The 19,639-nt window shown below is 39.7% G+C and overlaps 1 protein-coding gene across 1 annotated transcript in view; it reads left to right on the forward strand.

Annotated features, from left to right (window-relative positions):
* Positions 1 to 19,639, forward strand: part of UGGT2 (UDP-glucose glycoprotein glucosyltransferase 2) — a 214,568-nt gene that overhangs the window by 176,378 nt on the left and 18,551 nt on the right. Inside the window, 3 exon segments of the mRNA XM_018568049.1 lie at positions 1,915 to 2,013; positions 9,949 to 10,033; positions 15,172 to 15,354. Of these exon segments, the coding sequence (XP_018423551.1) occupies positions 1,915 to 2,013; positions 9,949 to 10,033; positions 15,172 to 15,354 (367 nt within the window).

Raw genomic sequence — 19,639 nt, forward strand, 5'->3', positions numbered from 1 at the left:
CTCTTAGGGCCCATGTTGAGAAGCTTCTTAGTTCCCTCAGAATTCAATGACCGGTGCATTTGACATGCAGTTGACATCCTTTTGACCTGCTTCAAGTAGGTTTTGCATTGGGAATGCAAACCCTGCTTTAAGTGATCAAAAGTCTGTCAATACAAGCCCTTTTTCTGTTCATGTTGTCTCTTGTGTGCTGTGTACATCCTGTAGACTTTTTATGTTTTTTTTGTTGTTGTTTTTTTTTACTGTGGACATCATAGAGGAAGTGCCTGTGAATGGTCTTGCTGGTAGGATCAGAATGAGTGATTTAATTAAAACCCCAAAATCTAAAAAAAGATGAATTAACCACTTGAAGACCGGGGTGGGGTGTTAAACCCCCCTTCCTGTCCAGGCCATTTTTCAGTATTCAGCGCTGGGGTGCTTTGACTGACATTTATTCAGTCGTGCAATGCTGTACTGAAATTAAATGTATATTATTTTTTGGGGACAGATAGAGCTTTCTTTTGGTGGTATTTAATCACCACTGTTTTTTTATTTAAAGAAAAAATTACCAAAAATTTTTCCTACATTATGTTATGAAACATTTATTATTACCCAATTTATTGGTAAAATATAAAAGATGGGGTCATGCCGGGTAAATAGACACCAAACATGTGAAGCCTTAAAATTGCGTGCAAAATCCTACCATACCCAAAATTGGCCATAGGTGACGCTTTAAAAGCTTTTACTGCTCATCAATTTCTGTTAACGGATAACCAATTACTGTTAACTGAATGTTATGCCCAGAATTATTGCTCGCACTCTGATGTTCGCTACAATATGTAACGTGCAGCGCAACTGTCATTTTTGCTTATAGGCGCACCCAACGCATGTTTGTATGAGTGTGCATGTGGGGACGGAGGACTTTAAAAAAAAAAAGTGTGTTCTTTTTGTTTTGTTATTTGTGATTTTTTTTTTCTGTACACTTAAATTTATTGCTATCACATAGGGGGTAAGAAGCCTCCTACGTGATAGCAAAGAGGATGTGACAGGTCCTCTTTATGGAGTAATATTTATTGTCACCTAGGGACCCCCAAAGAAGATGATGAAGCGGAGATCTGCTTCACCAACTTCTCTCTGGCTACAGAAGCCAGAGAAATGACAGCTGAAGGCGGAAATGATGTAATACACACTGCTGCCGCATTCAGAGAGGGAGATGGTGTGCTGATGGTGAGCACTTTTGCAGTAAAGTTACACTCACAGGTCTTGTCCCTCCCCATTCTGTGACTGGATAGTGAAGGAGAAGCAGCAGACAGATGAGCTCATCTCTCTGTCACTTTCATCGCTCCTCCTGTTAGCATTCTTCTTGTTAGCATATGAGTATTGGAACACAACTGATGGCACCTTGTGCTACTTCTCCTAGTCTATGTTTTGTTGTAAAGGGGCTACAAGAGGCTGCTACCAGGTCAAATTCAGGTACTTGCATAAAAATACATTTAATACATACAGACTTGTAAGTAGTTTGGGTCCTTTATACCTGCCTGGAGCTACTTTAATTGCTTGTGTTTAGATACAGGTACAAATACACCCAGACGCCAGTACCTATTATTATCCTAAGTCTAGTATTTGCTGTTGCTTTACATAGTAAATAATAACATAGTAAATAATGCAGAACTTTTGTAGTTTCAACACAGTCTCGACATATGTCACAGGAGCATATTTCGTGGATCACAGCATGTGGTTTTATGTCCTAGAGTTATCTACAAAGCTGTGAGAAGCAAGACTTGATAAGAGTCAAATGTGTAAATTATCTGCTTCAGATTCTGTTATAAAATATCACAAATGCAAGTTTCCATTTTTTCCCATATCTTGGTAATTTACAGAAACATTATATTATTTTTCATCCTAAATATTCTTTACCTAAACATGTTTCTTGTTCAGCTTTACAGGGGCAGTGAATACAGAAGTAAAAGACAAGAAATCAGATATACTGAATATCTTCTCGGTTGCATCAGGACATCTGTATGAGCGCTTTCTCAGGTGAGGATAAAGTGCTCTGTCATCATTTGCAAGTTTGTTGTACATGTAAAAAAACAAGTGTATGTTTACTAAACAAAGACCTACATAATAATTACAATTCACTTACATTTAGGCAGAGCTCTATTCTAATTCATCAAGTGGTGTTTGATGAAGCATTGACTTCTAGTCTGCCACTTGAAAGTCTGGTATAAACCAATTCTAGATATCTGCTCCTATCATACATTCCCTCATCACATGAGTATGATTCCCTCTAATTTTGTTTTGAGTCCTTGGAGGTTAAACAATGTGTATTAATATGTTGATTTCATATTTAGACCCAATGTAAACATCTAGTACCATGTGGTTGGTACAGCAAGGCAGGGGCAGTGAGGCAAGCATGGCAGATTAATTTTGACCTGTTACATGGGCCTGTTAGCGTTTTGTTGTGTTGCCCACCCATCTGTTGGACTGCTTTTGGACAACCTATGAACTAAGAATCTGATCCTGTGTCCTGTAACGTACAATTGGGAAAATAGGATTTTTGTCTTACTTGTAAAATCCTTTTAGTTGATTACATGACAGGACACAGGTCCCTCCCCTCTGTTCTTATGATTCTCTCCTTATTGCTTGCTACAAAACTGAGGCTTGCTGGGAGTGGAATGGGTTGTTAGGACTGTCTTTACAGTGTCTAATCATCCAAAGGTCGCTGCATGATCTAAGAGTCTGATCCTGTGTCTTGTAATGAACTGCAAGTAAATGATGTTACAGGTAACATTTGTAGTTCTTGCCATAGTAAATTATGAAAGAAAATATTTAGAAAACCATTATACATTCCTATCAGGAGCTAGGTTCCAACAATAGTCTGTGATATATAATTTTACTCCATTCATTTACACTTACTGACCACTGTATTTGTGCACTCATCTAGTTGGATTCAATAAGCTATTAAAATGTTTCTTACAGATTTTGGTCCATGTTGCCTTTTTAGCATAATGATCACATATTTATGCTGTAAACTTACTTTTCTAACCAATTCCAAAGGATTAATGCTGTGCATACCATAAGTCTTCTCTCTACCATCAGAACAGTGCAAAGCAATCCTGATCAGGCAAGTTTTTTCCAGTTGTCTCTTTTAGATTACCTTGTGCTGCGGCAGCCACTTTACTGGTTCTTAACAGAGTCATGATCTTTGTGACGGACTCCCTGGTACCCTGACTGGATATCTCCGTCCTAAGCCTGTTCCCAGGGTACTGGAACCAGAAGCCAGTGACTATGGCATGGGAGGCTTACTTCAAGAATCGGACAATACTGACTTTGGAGTGAAACAAGAACTTCTTTATTGAGGAAGAGCGCACAGAATTTATATCTCACAGGATCAGATAAGCATTCATTGTTACATTGAACAGTCCCCTCCCCCAGACAGCTATGTACCGCATTGGATTGTCTTAATTAGAGAGGAGCTTAATCCCATTACTGTAACAATGGTCACTCCAGACAGCCTGCTGCCTTTTAGAAGAATGGTTCACATTAAGGCAAATGGTGACCGGCTCTCCACAGATAAAATATTAAACTGTAAAACACACAGCACACAAAGTTCTCCGGGGCAATGAATCTCTGCAGTCTTATGTGGGGCTGCATTTCTGCCAATGGAGTTGGAGATTTGGTCAGGATCAATGGTGTCCTCCAATGCTGAGAAATACAAGCAGATCCTTATCCATCATGCCATACCATCAGGGAGGGGTGTGATTGGCACCAAATTTATTCTGCAGCGGGACAATGACCCTAAAAATACAGCCAATGTTATTAAGAACTATCATCTGTGTAAAGAAGAACAAGGAGTCCTGGAGTCCAGTGATGGTTTGGCCCCACAGAGCCCTGATCTCAACATCATCGAGTCTGTCTGGGATTACATCAAGAGACAGAAGGATTTGAGACAGTTTACATCCACAGAAGATCTGTGGTTAGTTCTCCAAAATGTTAGGAACAACCTACCTGCCAAGTTTCTTCAAAAACTGTGTGCAAGTGTACCTAGAAGAATTGATGTTTTGAAGGCAAAGGGCAGTCACACCGAATATTGATTTGATTTGGATTTCTCTTCTGTTCATTTACTTTCCATTTTGTTAATTGATAAAAATAAACTCTTAACACTTTTATTGCTGAAAGCATTCTTGCTTTACAGCATTTTTTCACGCCTGCCTAAAACGTTTGCACAGTACTGCATATACTTTGTTACTTGCACCTACCTTACTTAGCTTGTACTGCTCCCTCTGTGTCACTTCAATGTGCACATGCCTTCAGGGCCCCTTCAGCTTTCTACCCAAAGCCTGCACCACCCCAACAGCACTCACTGCTGCTGCCTTATGGTGACAAGGTCCCAGGTAATCATATAACCTACCCTGCTTCTGCAGTTGGTTTTGAGAGCACCCCCCTGAAGGAACCTGCAAACCTACATAATTACTGTATGTCAGATCATATGCACAGAGGAAATGGTCCAGTAGACCCTCCCAGATTCCAATCCACTAACAGCTCAGGGGCAATATGATAGGCTGTGGCGCATGTGCCCGCATAGCTAGCACGATCCTACTGACAGCAGGAATTGTTTAACCATGTTGCCATGACTCCTCTCTTTACGCCCATTTCCGCATGATGACATGTGTGGGGCGGAACTAGGGGCCTGGTTCATAGGATTATATGACAGACTTTGATTTGATCACAGCAGCTATACGGATGCATCAAGGAGACAGACCGTCATGATTGCAGTACACTATATGGTCATTGTGGTCATTATTTTTCTGTGTAAGCTGCTGTAGACATTATGCAGCATCATCAGGAGGGGGGCGGAAATACAACGTCAAATGACGTTTGAGTGGGAGGTACACACTCTGGTGAATTGTTGTGATTGGCTAATTGATTGATTGTTTCCCTCCATTTCTATGTATATATGTTTGCACTTTGTATTGGCGTTAACACTGTTGTTCGCCTGAAGAAGGGACTGCCTGGTTCCAAAGCGTCGCTTTGTGTATGTGACCTCATGTTCAGTCAATAAAAAAGATTGACTGCTATCTAGTAACGGAGTGTGAGTGACTATATGGTATTTTGCATTCGATGTGCGGCGGCGTTCTCTGTCACTTTCGGCACCCCCCAATTTTCGTTTGGGCTTTGTCCGGTCAGAGCTATTTCTCTGTCTACTCTCATCAATAAGGTAGCCTTCCTAATTGCCAACACCTCTGTGAGGCGAGTTTGAGTTAGTGGCCTTGTCTTGCAAAAAACCTTTTCTGATGCTACAGAAGATTACTTTGATGCCTAGGGCCTCTTTTCTTTTTAAGATTTCCTCCTTAACCAGGACATTGTACTTCCATCTTTCTGTCTTGTTCCAGTAAAACCCAAGGAAATTTGCATCCACTGCTTGTATGTAGTGCAAGCTTTTCATGTTTATCTCTCGACTTTTTTTCAGGCTAACGGGCTTTCTTTTCGTTATTCCTGAAGGTACAAGTAAGGGAGTACCTACCCCTTCTTACATTATTTCTAGGTGGCTTAGGCAGTTCATCATTCATGTCCATAGGCTTAGGGACCAAGGTTCTATCCTTTCCAGTCAAAGGACAGGTAAGAACATCAGTAAATGCCTCTTGGACTTCAGCATCAGGTATTTGTATCTCATATTTTCAAGCCTGCCGCCTGTTCTTCAGGTTCACACATTTGCTGAGTTTTACAAGGTCGATGTGCAGACCCTTCTCTGATGCCAGATTTGGACGTAAGGTAGCTCTGTGAGCTGCAACTAGCCTCAGCATTCAAGTAAACATACTTTTTGACTTATCATAATATCTTTTTATTGGAGTATATTAAAGAACAGAGGACCCACCCCTTGTGATCCACACCTACTACTGCTTTTACATGTTCAATTCTAATATTTATTTTTAATTTGAATAAAGATATTGCACAAAGAATTAAAAAATGTATGAAATAGTTTAGACAGGCCTGGATCTTTGGAAAGACCTTTTAGGCTTTCACATTAGGGCAACAAAGTGAAAGAAGGAGTGAGAGTATGCAATTCATATATTCTTTCCACATTTCTTTCTAGTGTAACCATAAAGCAGTGAGGAATTATATCCTTGGTTACAGAATACCTGTTTATAATTTCTTTTGCACAGAATGTACAAAGTTTGATGTTTTGGATGACTTGTATATTTTGTCGGGTAGTGCTTTGAGTTTTATTTTTTACTCATTGTTTCATTCTCTGCCTTGTGTTAACAGAGACATAGGAAAAGTTGTTTCTGGCTTTATTGACCTCCTCAACCCCTAAATTTTAGGCATCGGTATACTATGCTATAAAGGCTGTGCTATTTGGTAAGGCCTTCAAGTATATGTGTAGTTAAATCTTTTTTTGTTTTTTTATTGAGTTTTTGATATTTAAGTATTACGTTTATTTTTGCTTTGTCATGCTAGGGAGATTTCCTATTAGACACTATTAGATGTTTTTTGTTCAGCCTGTGGGATGAGCAAAAAAAAATCAGATTCTTCCATCCACACTAAAGTGCAAGGCCAGTCTAAAAGTGTTTGCCTTTACATGTATGTTGTTTCTCCATTGTATAGGAGGCTAAGAGATAGAGGAGCCTGCTTGGACAGATCATTTACAGGTGTTTGGAGTTACTTCTCATTTGAATAAATGCAAATTATTAATACTCCAATAAAACTGATTTTTTTTTTTCCATAAGCAGGACACTTTAAATTTGGTCTTTTTATTGCTCTTGCAAACTCTCTGCTTTTTTCAGTCCGCATATATACTAGCAAGATTATTGAGAACCAGGCACTTCAAGAAAAAGTCCCTGTTAATGTGCATTTAAGACACTCATTCCAATTTTTAACGTATCCATAGTCCATCCCCATCTATTTAGGGAAATCTACATTTTAGATACATTTAAAAACTTAAAACATGCTGTGTCACATTGTGTAAAGCAACATACACATTTATGAGCTACCCCTGTAAATGTTATGCTATGCTATGTTATGCTATTAGCATTGTTGACTAAGTACCTGGAATTAATTTGACATAAACTAGAGGATTCTCCTTTAAATAGAGACATATTTTAATGTATAGAAACAGACATAGGGAATTTCTAATTATAGACCACTCTTTTCCGAGTTATTTGTATTCTACACTGGTTCTATGTACCAGCTACTATATGCTCCAGCAAAGCTAAGCCAAAAATTGCAATGATTCTTCACATACAATTAAAACTATATTAGAACTGTAATTTCCTTTCCATCTGTGTTGCAATAAGGCTTATTTGAAGGCTGAAAGCAATTTACCTGTGTCATATAAAAGTGCAATTTTCTGCTGAAATTAGGGCAAGGGGAAAGTGTCCAGTGCAAGCTTGATCTGGCTGTGTTGCCCTCTCATTTGCAATGAAAAGCAGTTCTCCCTGTTGCCTTGAGTTATAAACATTATTTATTATCTACCATGTTTAGGTAGGGAAATGAGCATATATGCTTGAGTGCCTTGTGTTTCAAGGTCATCCAGCCTTTTGTGGTTTAAAATGATGAATTCATAAGCTGAGCTTGTGTTGTAAAATGACAATATTATTGGGCATGCCAGAATACATCATGCAGACATTTAATCAAAAGATGATTAAGTTATATTTCAATCTTTTCTCCTTCACATAGTTGTAGTTAAATTTTACCTCGTTACGTGCACAATATTTTCAAGTGAACAGGCATAAATATTGATGCTGTGAAATCTTTGACAGTGATACAATCCTGCTGCATCACCTAGTATTATAGAATTTTTAGAGACATTAATATTTGTTCTCTAATCTTGTTAGGGCTGTAATTGCCTGCTGTAAAAGAACAGAAGCTGATGTTTTGTGAACCCTTGAAGGTCAGGACAGTTCTAGACCATAAGGAAATTGTTAAACATTTGCTTCTCCTGTGTTGCCAGTTTTTGAGACACTCTGTCCATTTTCAGCATTATCTATTTGCTTATGACTTTTCCTTCTTGTAATACCACAAAGTTGCCTTCCTTCTCTAGCCTGCAGGTTTTACAGCACCCTTTAGATATTGTTACAGATTTCAAGGTGCCCTAGAGTATTGCAGGGTTAAACAGACATGGAGATATTTGTTGGTAACCTTACAGCTCATTGAAACAATGCTCCATTCCAGCTGAAAAGTGACAAAATTAAAAGCAAGTGTCTTATGTATACCTGCATGCCTTTGGTATGCCTTAGAGTAAAGCTAAGAAAGTGTAAAAATAGATAAATCATTTCTTATTGTGTAATGATACTCTAAAGTGGCCTGGACGTAGTTGTTGGTAGCCCTAGAACAGATTGTAAATAATTAGATCACAGTGATATTTTATTTAAAAGGAGAAAATTAGACAATCTGCTGTTTGGTATCATCACCACCACAATGAACATAGACCAGCAAAGCCAAGGAGAAAGCTGCCTGAGGTCTGAAAGAAGATTGTAGACCATCATGCCATTAATAAGAAGTGTAAAGTCCATGGGATTGCACCCTAAATTTGACTTCAAGAGGAAACTACCCCCGACTGAAGAGAAGGATAGTGCAAATGTAGTCAAAGGAACACTTCTAAAGAGATACAAACTGAACTCCAAGGTCAAGGTACATCAGTGTCTAATTGCACCATCCATCACTTTTTGAGCAACAGTAAGCTCAAGGGAAGACCTGGAATTTGCAAAATTGACAAGGCACAATGTTTGAGAGAATGTTCTTTGAACATATGAAGCAAAGCTGGAGCTTTCTGGGAAGTCACATCACCTCTATGAATGAAAAATAAAGGTGTTAAGGAAAAGAACACTGTACCTACTGTGGAACATGGAGGAGGCTTAGTTATATTTTGGGCCTGCCTTGCTGCATCTGGAATGGTGTGTCTTGAATCTGTGCAAACGTAGAGGAGATAGTCACCCGCGCACTAAGGTCCAATGCATCAATACGTCCTTTTATTGACGGCAGATACACATGGAATCACAAGTATGAGCATTGTTTTAGGACCTATCGAGGTCCCTTAATCAGGCAAGAAATATAGGCACTATGTTATTTGCCTGATGAAGGGACCTCGATAGGTTCTGAAACGTTGCTCATTTTTGTGATGCCATCTGTATCTGCTGTCAATAAAAGGACGTACTGATGCATTGGACCTTAGTGTGCGGCTCACTATCTCCTCTATGTTTGAATTTGTGCAGCGCCAACTCCACGTCATTCCAGCACCCTTCTACATACTACAGTGGATTCCAGTCTGGTGTGCAATGGTATATCTGTTTGTTTAATCTGTGCAAGGCACAATTAAATCTCAACACTATCAAGGCATTCTGGAAACCTACTGCCTAGTATAAGAAAGCTGCCTAGTGTCCCAATTGTAGGCCTTGGGTCCTCCAACAGGTTAATGACCTAAAACACACAGCTAAAAGCACCCATAAATGGTAAACGAAAAACATAATAATAAAACATTGGACTATTCTGAAGTGGTCTTCTATGAGTACTGATCTGAATCCTATTATACCTCTATGGAAAGAGCTGAAACATGCAGTATGGAGAAGGCACTCTTCATTCCTGAAACAGCAAGACCAGTTTGCTCAAGGATTGGCCAAACTACCTGTTGGCAGATGCAGAGGTCATTGAGAGCTACAGAAATTGCATGCTTGCAGTGATTGCTTCTAAAGGTAGTGCAACAAAATTTTGTGTTAAGGGTCCCATCATTTATGTCAATGCCAGCCATGCTGGATCATATTGATGAATAATAGGAAGCTGTGGGAGGTTGGAACTGGCTGAGCTTTACATACAAGTTCAGCTGCCTATATCTCTGGATCTACCAACTGTTTAGATATAGTTTTAGCTGAATGTAACATCTGCTTAAGTATTTGCTCATCATATGCTCAGTTTCTTTTATAATTATCATAAATTGGTAGGAACATTAAGTTAATCTCAGCCTTAATTTCTTTACAGAATAATGATGCTTTCAGTTCTTCGACATACAAAAACACCCATAAAGTTTTGGTTTTTGAAAAACTACCTTTCCCCACGGTTTACGGTAAGCTTTTTTTATTCTTACATTTAGGAATTTTGATTGTGCATTTAAATTAAAACCTACATTCATTTGACTGTATATTTAAAAAATGGCACAACTCATAGCTTCATGTTGTTTATTTTTCTTTCATTCAATTTATGTAAATCCTGTTTTTTTCCAACCTGTCCTTCAGTTGTTGAGAGGGTTGTTAAACTGTAGGTTTTGTTCTTTGTTGTACATTACATTTTTTCCTATAAAAGGATATTATGTTGCAGTAACATTTCCGTAAAAATCAGAACATGGCAATATGTAAACATATTGTAAAAATACAATTTAACACTTTCATGGAAATAAATAAATACAAATAAATAGTTCTGTTCCCTAAATATTTGTCAGCAAGTATAAATATATTATTGGTAGATTGCTAATAAATAGTTTGCCAAGTGCTATGTGTATTCTACCAGTAGTACCCTGTTTCCCCGAAAATAAGACCTACCCCGAAAATAAGACCTAGTACTATTTTTGGGAATTCCTCAAATATAAGACCTACCCCAAAAATAAGACCTAGTTGTGACCATTCTCACTTGAAGAGCTGCAGGAGAGAATCAGCAGTGCCAATGAAGCCAGCTCTAGAGGAAGCGAGGCCACAGTGGAGGGAGCAGAGCAGATGCCTCCTATATAGCGCCGGCTCCTGTCACAGGCGGAGTGATGCCAAATGCACTCCACCTGTGAGGAATCGATAGTGAAAGTGCGCTTCGCTCATTCTGGCCAATGATTGGTTAGCAAATTGCTCATGGAGAGGTACGGCACCCGATTGCCCTGATCACCATATTTCTGTAGACATGTAGACTTTTCTACATTAATAAGTGTGGATTGTTGTACATGAAAAAAAATAAAAATAAGACTCACCCCGAAAATAAGACCTAGTGTGCTTTTTTGAGCCAAAAAAAATATAAGACAGTGTCTTATTTTCGGGGAAACAGGGTATTTCTAAGACCTACTTTTACTTAGCGTCACATGCCTGTAAATCAAAACCACTTGATCCATAAATGATACAATGAAGCAGAAACCAAAGATATTGCATCACATTTTTATATCTCAGCCTGTTAACTGACTCTTAGACTGCCCAGAGCCTTTCCCATTCTCCCATTATGAGTCCTAAATCTCTGAGGATTCCTGATCTCCACTGTTTTGAGCTCATTCTCTTCCTCACAGAATGCATTGCTTAGCAGTTGTCAGATCAATACATGTATAACGCTAGCAAAGTCAGAAGACCGCCACCCAGAATAGTAATATGTACTGAATCTATGCAGAGCACAGTGTAAGCTGTCAACACCGTTTTCAGACTCCTTAGGGTTCTGTAGTGCCTATCCTCTTTTCTTTTGGGGACAATAATCACACGATCTAGAGCAATAATTCCAAAGTAATAATAAACCCTTTTTTAACTTCTGCTGGATGTAAGAAGATAGGAAAGAGGATAGAGTGAGAACTTTCTGGATTATAGTTGGGATCCTGGAGCCGGGAGATTTCTAAGAGAACTGGGAGGGAAGAAATCTCCATTCCTGGGTCGGGGCTTTAGTGGTGACCAGCACCAAATGATGGTGCTGGTCAGCCCTTATGAGCTGGACAGCCCTTATGAGAAGGATGCTGGGTCAGGTTCAAGGTTCCACCTGGGAGACAGAGAGGATCTCCGTGCGGGAGTCAGGAGGGCTCCACCCTGGAACCACTCTGTGTCTGGAGGAGTGTATCGCCTGTGTGGTGAAGAGACTAGCCTGTGTGGCAAAGAGGACAAGAGCCTGTGTAACAAGTGTTTTGGATACAAACTATGGGGTCTATTCACGAAGCTGCCGAAGCATCTGGCCATAGCTTCGGCCGATCCTTCGGCTAGCTTCACTTTGAATTCTATGGTTTTACGTATCGGGACATAATAAAAATCACCTGGTCCTTAGCAGGTCCTAAGATTAGGAAAATACAACCTCGGATGAACAATAACACATGAAATATTACACTGTGTCATTATTTATTTTGCAAACGTAAAGCCAAAATGAAGAAGCCGTATGTGAAAAACTAAGTACACCTTAGCTTTAGCAGAAATAACTAGAAGTAATCAATTCTTGTATGACTTTTTCATCTCTCATATCATTGTGGAAGAATTTTAGCCCACTCTTCTTTTTGACGTTGCTTCAGTTAATTGAGGTTTGCAGGCATTTGTTTGTGCACAGCTTTCGTAAGCTCTCACCACAGCATTTCAATCAGGTTGAGGTTTGGGCTTTGACTGGGCCATTGCAAAATCGTGGTTCTTTTCTTTTTTTAGCCAGTCTCTTGTAGATTTGCTGGTGTGCTTGGGATCCTTGTCCTGTTGCATGACCCGATACCAGACAACAGTGGAGTTCCTGGTGGACTCAATGACTGCAAGGTGCCCAGGTCCTGTGGCTGAAAAACAAGCCCCAATCATCACCCCTCCACCACCGTGCTTGACAGTTGGTATGAGGTGTTTGTGCTGATATGCTGTGTTTGTTTTTTGTCAAACATGGCGTTGTGCATTATGGCCAAACATCTCCACTTTGGTCTCATCTGTCCAAATTACATTGTCCCAGAAGCCTTGTGGTTTGTTCAGAAACAACTTTGCAAACCCAAATCTTGCTGCTATGTTCTTATTAGAAGCTTTCTCCTGGCAGCTCTTCCAAACAAACCAGACTTGTTCAGTCTTTTTCTAATTGTACTGTCATGAAGGTTAACATGTAACATGGTAACTGAGGCCTGTACAGTGAGATGTAACTCTTGGGTTTTTTGCAATTTCTCTGAGCATCCCACGGTCTGACCTTGGGGGGAATTTTCTGGGATGTCCACTCCTGGGAAGATTGGCAACTGCCTTGAATGTTTTCCATTTGAATCTTTCTTGTTGTTTGGAAATGAATGTATACCCCTTCCCAGATTGACGGGCAGCAACAATTGCTTTTCTAAGATAATTGCTGATATTTTATCTCCTTGGCATTGAGTTACCACACACCTCAATGCTCCAGACCAGCAAACTGCTAAAACGTCAGCTTTTATAGAGGTGGTCACACTTGCCGATTATAAATTAATCAAGGGTGTTTGATTAGCAGCACCTGGATACTACTTAGCATCTTAATTCCTATGGAAGCAGTAAGTGTGTACTTAGATATTTACACATAACTTCTCTATTTTGGCTTTATGTCTAGAGCTGCAACAGTTAATCGATTACGCCGATTAAAATCGACGATGGAAAACGTTGCCAACGTTTGCCATCGTCGATTAGTCGGACCTCCCCCCCCTACATGGTGCTGTATTAATGTATTGCTGGGGTAGTGGGATTTGTAGTCCATCAGCTATAGAGGACTACAAATCCCAGAAATATATTATACACTGTATGTATAATGTACTATTGCTGGCATTTGTTGTATTCTTATATAGCTGCTGGTATTCTGCATTGCGCTGTATAATCACTACACAGCGCAATGCAGAATACCGCCCGCAATATAGGAATACAACAAATGCCAGCAATAGTACATTATACAGCGCAACGCAGAACAACACCAGCTACAGAGGACTACAAATCCCAGCAATAATACATTCTAGTATAATGTACTATTGCTGCAATTTGCTGTATACCTCGATAGCTGCAGGTATTCTGCATTGCGCCGTATAATCATTATACAGCACACTGCAGAATACCACCAGCTAGAGGACTACAATTCCCAGCAATAATACATTATATACAGCGCAATGCAGAATAACACCAGCTACAGAGGACTACAAATCCCAGCAATAGAACATTATAGTATAATGGAATATTGCTGCCATATGCTGTATTCCTCGATAGCTGTTGGTAATCTGCATTGCGGCGCTGTATAATGTACTATATTGCACACCACACTTTTTTTTTATTTCCACCGCTCCAGGCTTGCTCCCGTGATGGACTACAATTTCACTACAAACTAGTAGTCCATCACTGAAACCATGTTTTAATCCAATTAACCGATTAATCGAACTTAATAATCGGCTAAGTAATCGATTATGAAAATAATGGTTAGCTGCAGCTGCCGCTTATTTATGTTTGTGAAAAAATAATGACATGGTGTAATATGTCATGTGTTGTTCATCTGAGGTTGTATTTACCTAATTTTAAAGTGACACAACCAAAGAGTTAAATCTTAAAAATGCATTCAAGTACCTTAACTATTATCTGAAATGTAGCTTCTTTGTACATCACTCAGCTGTAGATCCCCCAAATCATCTGAATGTGTGCCGACACTGTCTTTCTTCTGGAAGGTGGGTGTTTTTGTTTCCCATGGTCCCTGTGTTTGTGTGTCATCTCTAAAGTTGCGCAGACACTGTCCTCCCTTCTGGGGGGTGGCTACTTTTGTAGCCCATGGTCCCTGTATGTGTTGTAAAGTAGCCACCATTCCATGCTCGCTCCCGTGATGGACTACAATCTCACTTTTAGTTTTTTAATTTGTATTGAGATTGTAGTCCATCATGGGTGCAAGCACACAGGGACCATGGGGTGCAAAGGTAGCCACCCTCCAGAAGGGAGGACAGTGTCAGCGCAAATTTAGAGATGATTTGAAGATCTACAGACAAGTGATGCACAAATAAGTTACATTTTTGTTAATAGTTTAGGTACTTGAATGCATTTTTGAGATTTAAAAACCATAGAATTCAAAGAGGATGCACCTTCTTTTTTCACACAACTGTATATTGTCAAAGATCACAAAACAAGAGTGAGATTCCAGGCCCAAATATCCATATTTCTTTACAGACACTCATCTGATGATCGCAAAGCAGATTCTTCAACTCTGTATTACCCAGGACCCAGATCCAATTTTCACAAAGAAAGTCTCTTTTGCAACAACACATTCTTGGCACACCCACAGGATGATCGCATGTGAGGAGTACAGAAACCACATGTAACTTAATAATAAGGCCATACCCCACAGATATCTTCCGCTTATTCAACTAAGTATGATGTAACAAGCAATCCATACCAATAAAGTTAAATAAGCAGAAGATATTTTGTGACATGCCTTTTAGATGACTTCTGGCATTATACTGACTCAATAAGTTGTAAGTTGAATCTGTGTAGTTAGCTTCACAAAACTGCCTTATTATAGAACCTTTTTTTATATCTCTGTCCCTAGGAAACTATCCCTCACATGGCAAAAGTATATGGCTTCCAGTATGAATTGGTTCAGTACAAATGGCCAAGATGGCTGCACCAGCAGACTGAGAAACAACGGATAATTTGGGGTTACAAAATCCTCTTCTTGGATGTTCTTTTTCCACTTGCTGTTGACAAAATCATCTTTGTTGATGCTGACCAGGTAAAGCACAGCGTGCAAAATTAAGCGTGGCTTCCTAACAGAATCAGGTCACAACTAACAGGCTTTGGCCAAAGAGTAGTTAGTGTGAAAAACGATTTTATTCTCAACTCAGAATTCAAGCTTAGTTGCAAGCAGACTAAGATTGTGAATCCATCTCAGGTAATTATGTGAACATTCTTTCAGTCCCGCAGGGATTTTAGAAGCTCATTACCTTTTCTATCTGTTCTATACTGAATATCCATGCAAAAGGCTTTCATTTCTGTATTTTCCATCCCTCCTCTTTGTTCTTATAAGTTCAGGATGTTCAGTGTTTAAATGATCTGTGTCTTGCCTGTAGCTCCTAAGGAAAGAAATCTGAGCTTGCGTTTAATGAGAAAATCACAAGAACCAATGCTTCGCAGACCCTTACAAATCCAAGCTAGACCCTGGAGTCGAACAATGTTTAATCCGAATATTGACAGTTTGAATCCAAGCACATCATTAAATTGTGTGTTATTTGGAACTGTTACCTTAACCACTTCTGCCCTGGATTTCTTCATCAATTCACTGTATTTTCAGTCTAGATATTTTATACAGAAATTCATATTTGCTATTTCAACAGAGGTAACATAATCGAATATTCATAATAGGAGCAGGCAGCATCACACACACTGAAATGACTAATCGCTTCTTTTCTGGGTCCTCAGGTGGCTGAGTTGATGTGCTTCGGAATTTCATTTTTGACACTGGAAGGATACTGGAGGCTGAATGAGCCGCTAGTCATTAATAGTCTCCAACCTGCCAGTCTGCTGCATTGTTTAGCAGCAGGTAACGCAGATGAGACTGAGTTCAGTGCTGTTCTTAAGACACAAGATGTCAAAGCTGCCAGATCATCCTTATCTCTTATTTGTGGACTTGTCAAAGCAGATGACTGTATAAGTGTGTGCAGTTTATTTGTGTATGCAATTTTATAGATGAGGTGATGAGCAGTAAAAAATCTGGCTCATTTTTCTTCAGTATTTTTACCACTAGAATGTGCCCTGTTAACACTTGTGCACATTACTTTGCAGATTACTTGTGTACATCTCAAAAGAGCATTTTGATAATTTGGTCGGATTACAGTTATTGTCAAGGTATGCTACAGTGCCTGGTTCTCAGGACTCAGATTGATCCAATGCAAAATCCTCATATTCCAGTCAATCTATATGTGAGAATTGTTTCTAGTATATACTGGAAGAACAACAATCATGTGGGTGTGCATCTTGTTTAAATATTAAGGTGGTTCTTTCTCATAAAATATTTACTTTGTGCCCATCACACCTGTTAGACCCTTGCCATGCAACAGAGATATAGTTTGTCCAACTCCTGTTACTTCTGATCACTGGCGGAACTACCAGGGTCGCAGCGGTCGCAATTGCGAGGAAGAAGAGGGCCCCCCCTCCAGAGAGTTGCCGCTACATCCCTGCACAGCCACCCGTAGCATGTACGGGCAGCTGTGCGGCAGGGATGCATTGCCGTCCGCACGCACTCAGACCAGCACAGTTCCTTGCGGCCTCGGCTGCAAGGTACTGTGCCCGTCTGAGCTGCTTCTCTCCTATCTGCCTCTTAGCTCCAGAGTCTCAGAGAGAGCAGAGTGATCTCTCTGAGACTTCAGAGAGATTAGTCATTAATGGTCCATTTCGTCGGCATCTTAATGTAAAGAATCTAATACTTTAACACAGAAAAAAGTATTTCATATACTGAATGCTATCATAGTTACATCGTTAGTCAGGTTGAAAAAAGACACATGTCCATCGAGTTCAACCTATAGAGATATTAAAAAGAAGAAAAGCCTAAAAAGAACACTGTGCCCACAATTAACCACTGTTGATCCAGAGGAAGGCAAAAAAACCCTATAAAGCATGGTTCAATTTGCTCCAACAGGGGGAAAAATTCCTTCCTGATCCCATAAGGCAATCGGCTATTCCCTGGATCAACAATCTCTGGTGCTTAATATACAGTACCTATAAGAAGTCAATATCCAGTAATATTCTGTGCATTTAGGAATACATCCAGATTTATTTTTTAAACAGTTAACTGAGCTAGCTAGAACTAGCTCCCGGAGAGTCTATTCCACATTTTCACAGCTCTAACTGTGAAGAATCCTTTCCGTATGCAAAGGTTGAACCTCTTTTCCTCCAGACGCAAAGAGTGCCCCCTTGTCCTTTGCAGTGACCTTAAAGTGAATAATTTGGCATCAAGCTCACTATATGGACCATTTATGTATTTATACATAGTGGTCATGTCCCCCCTTAATCGCCTCTTCTCCACAGAGAACATATTCAGGTCAGTTAATCTTTCCTCATAGCTGAGCTCCGTCATGCCTCTTATGAGTTTAGTCGCCCTTCTCTGCACTTTCACCAGTTCCATAACATCCTTTTTTGTGAACTGGTGCCCAAAAACTGAACCCCAAAACCCAAAGCTGGACTATGCCTTTAATTTATTCAACTCTGAAGATGAGCTCTTGCGCTCAAACATTAACTTGAAAAACTGAAAATACACTCAACCTTTGCAGAAATATTTAATTGTAAATAGTTTATTGTAATAGTTAAATATACAGTATATCATAAAGCGTATTTCTTTATACAATTTAACATTCTTACAGATTTAAATATGGTTTTGTATTTATATTTGCTATGACATGCAGCTCATTTTATATAAAAGGAGACTTGGCACATGCCTATCACATGTAGTTCATTGGGGGAAATTTATCAGAACTTGAGCAGACAGAATTTAGAGCAGTTGCCCATAGTAACCAATCAACTTTTTTCTTCAGGTTGTTCAGGTAAGCTTTGAGAATGAAAGATAGAAGCTAATTGGTTGCCATGGACCCCTGCTCCAGATTCTGCCTGCTCCAGTTTTGATAAATTCGACTTATTGTGTCCACTGACACAATTACTATATTATATTTATGAAGGTATACATTTTTCTTTAAAGCCCTACTCCAGCCAAAACTTTTATTACTTAGGGTTGGTTAAACTTAGAAAGCATAGATGCTTCTACTTATAATTCATGTCCTTGTGACAGCCTATGGCAGGAGAACAAGAAATCAGAAGACCTGTTGTCACTGGGGCAGGAAGACGGATAGTAATTTTAACATGCAATGGTCCTTGTGTTGTTGCAGCCTGTCGCCCAACTTGAGAGATTTGCCATCACTTTCTGTTCCTATTTTAGTTGTTCAATATTCCAGGATGTTAAAATACAATTAGTGAGCTATGTCTGAACAGTTCAAGGGAAAGACATGTACTTTTGTACAAATATGTTTCTCTTTTGCTCTTTGAAGAACACAGATCTGCTTTAGGTCATCTCCTACTGGGTATAGTGCCACCTGCAGGAGTAGAATACTAGGTACAACTCAAAAAGCCTGGCCTGTGGTCATCCGTGGGTTTCTGTTACTAAAGTTGACTGACCAGATATCTAAGTAGATTCTTACAAGATCTGCCAATTATGAGGAACAACGTTTTGATATGATGCTGGATGAAATTATCAGGAACCTCGTCTGAAGAAAGTGTACTTTCTTGCCTCAGCTTGGGAAGACCAGGGATTCTTGTTGCAAATATGGGCCTTACTTTCCAGCCAGAAACTTTTTTTTTTTTTTATTTGTGAGGAAATTTGGACAATGTGCTGGCTGCACAGTGGTGGTATTTATAAATCATCGGGGGGGACAAAGAGTGCAGCAGTGGTGCTAGACTTGTCTTACATTGTGAGTTGTGCAGAGAGTCTGGGGCCATCTTTGTCTGCAATGCAGATACCAATAGTAGAAATTTGGCAATCTTAGTTGAAAAGGTTTGGATCGAGGAGAGTGGGACCTTCACCATGCGTGTGATGGGGAATACCAGAGTTCGATCTTCTGTTGTCCCCCTAAATAAAAAAATGTGGAAAGGTTTTTAGCAAGGGCAAATGACCCTTGGGCAGATGTGGTAGACTCATTGGTGACTCTGTGGGATCCATGCACTTTGATATAATATTATCCACCGGCAAAGCTTTTGCCAAGGCTTCTACACCGGATCGAGGTCAAAGGGATTCCAAAGGTCCTGGGGGCTCTGGATTGGCCCCATTTATGGTACGCAGATCTTGTTAGACTGGCAGTGGACTCCATGCGGCGTCAACCTCCTCGTGAAGACCTACTGTCTCTTAGCTATAACTAAGGCCCATTATATGTGCTGAAACACATTAGCATTTGTTTTCCTGCGTTTTTGCAAATAAAGTATCGAATGGACAGACCCCCTATGGAGTGCTGTTTTTTTACCTATTGTTGCGTGAAGGC

This window comes from Nanorana parkeri, unplaced genomic scaffold (genome assembly GCF_000935625.1).
Source record: "Nanorana parkeri isolate BGI_ZX_2015 unplaced genomic scaffold, ASM93562v1 scaffold1130, whole genome shotgun sequence".
NCBI classification, from domain to species: domain Eukaryota; kingdom Metazoa; phylum Chordata; class Amphibia; order Anura; family Dicroglossidae; genus Nanorana; species Nanorana parkeri.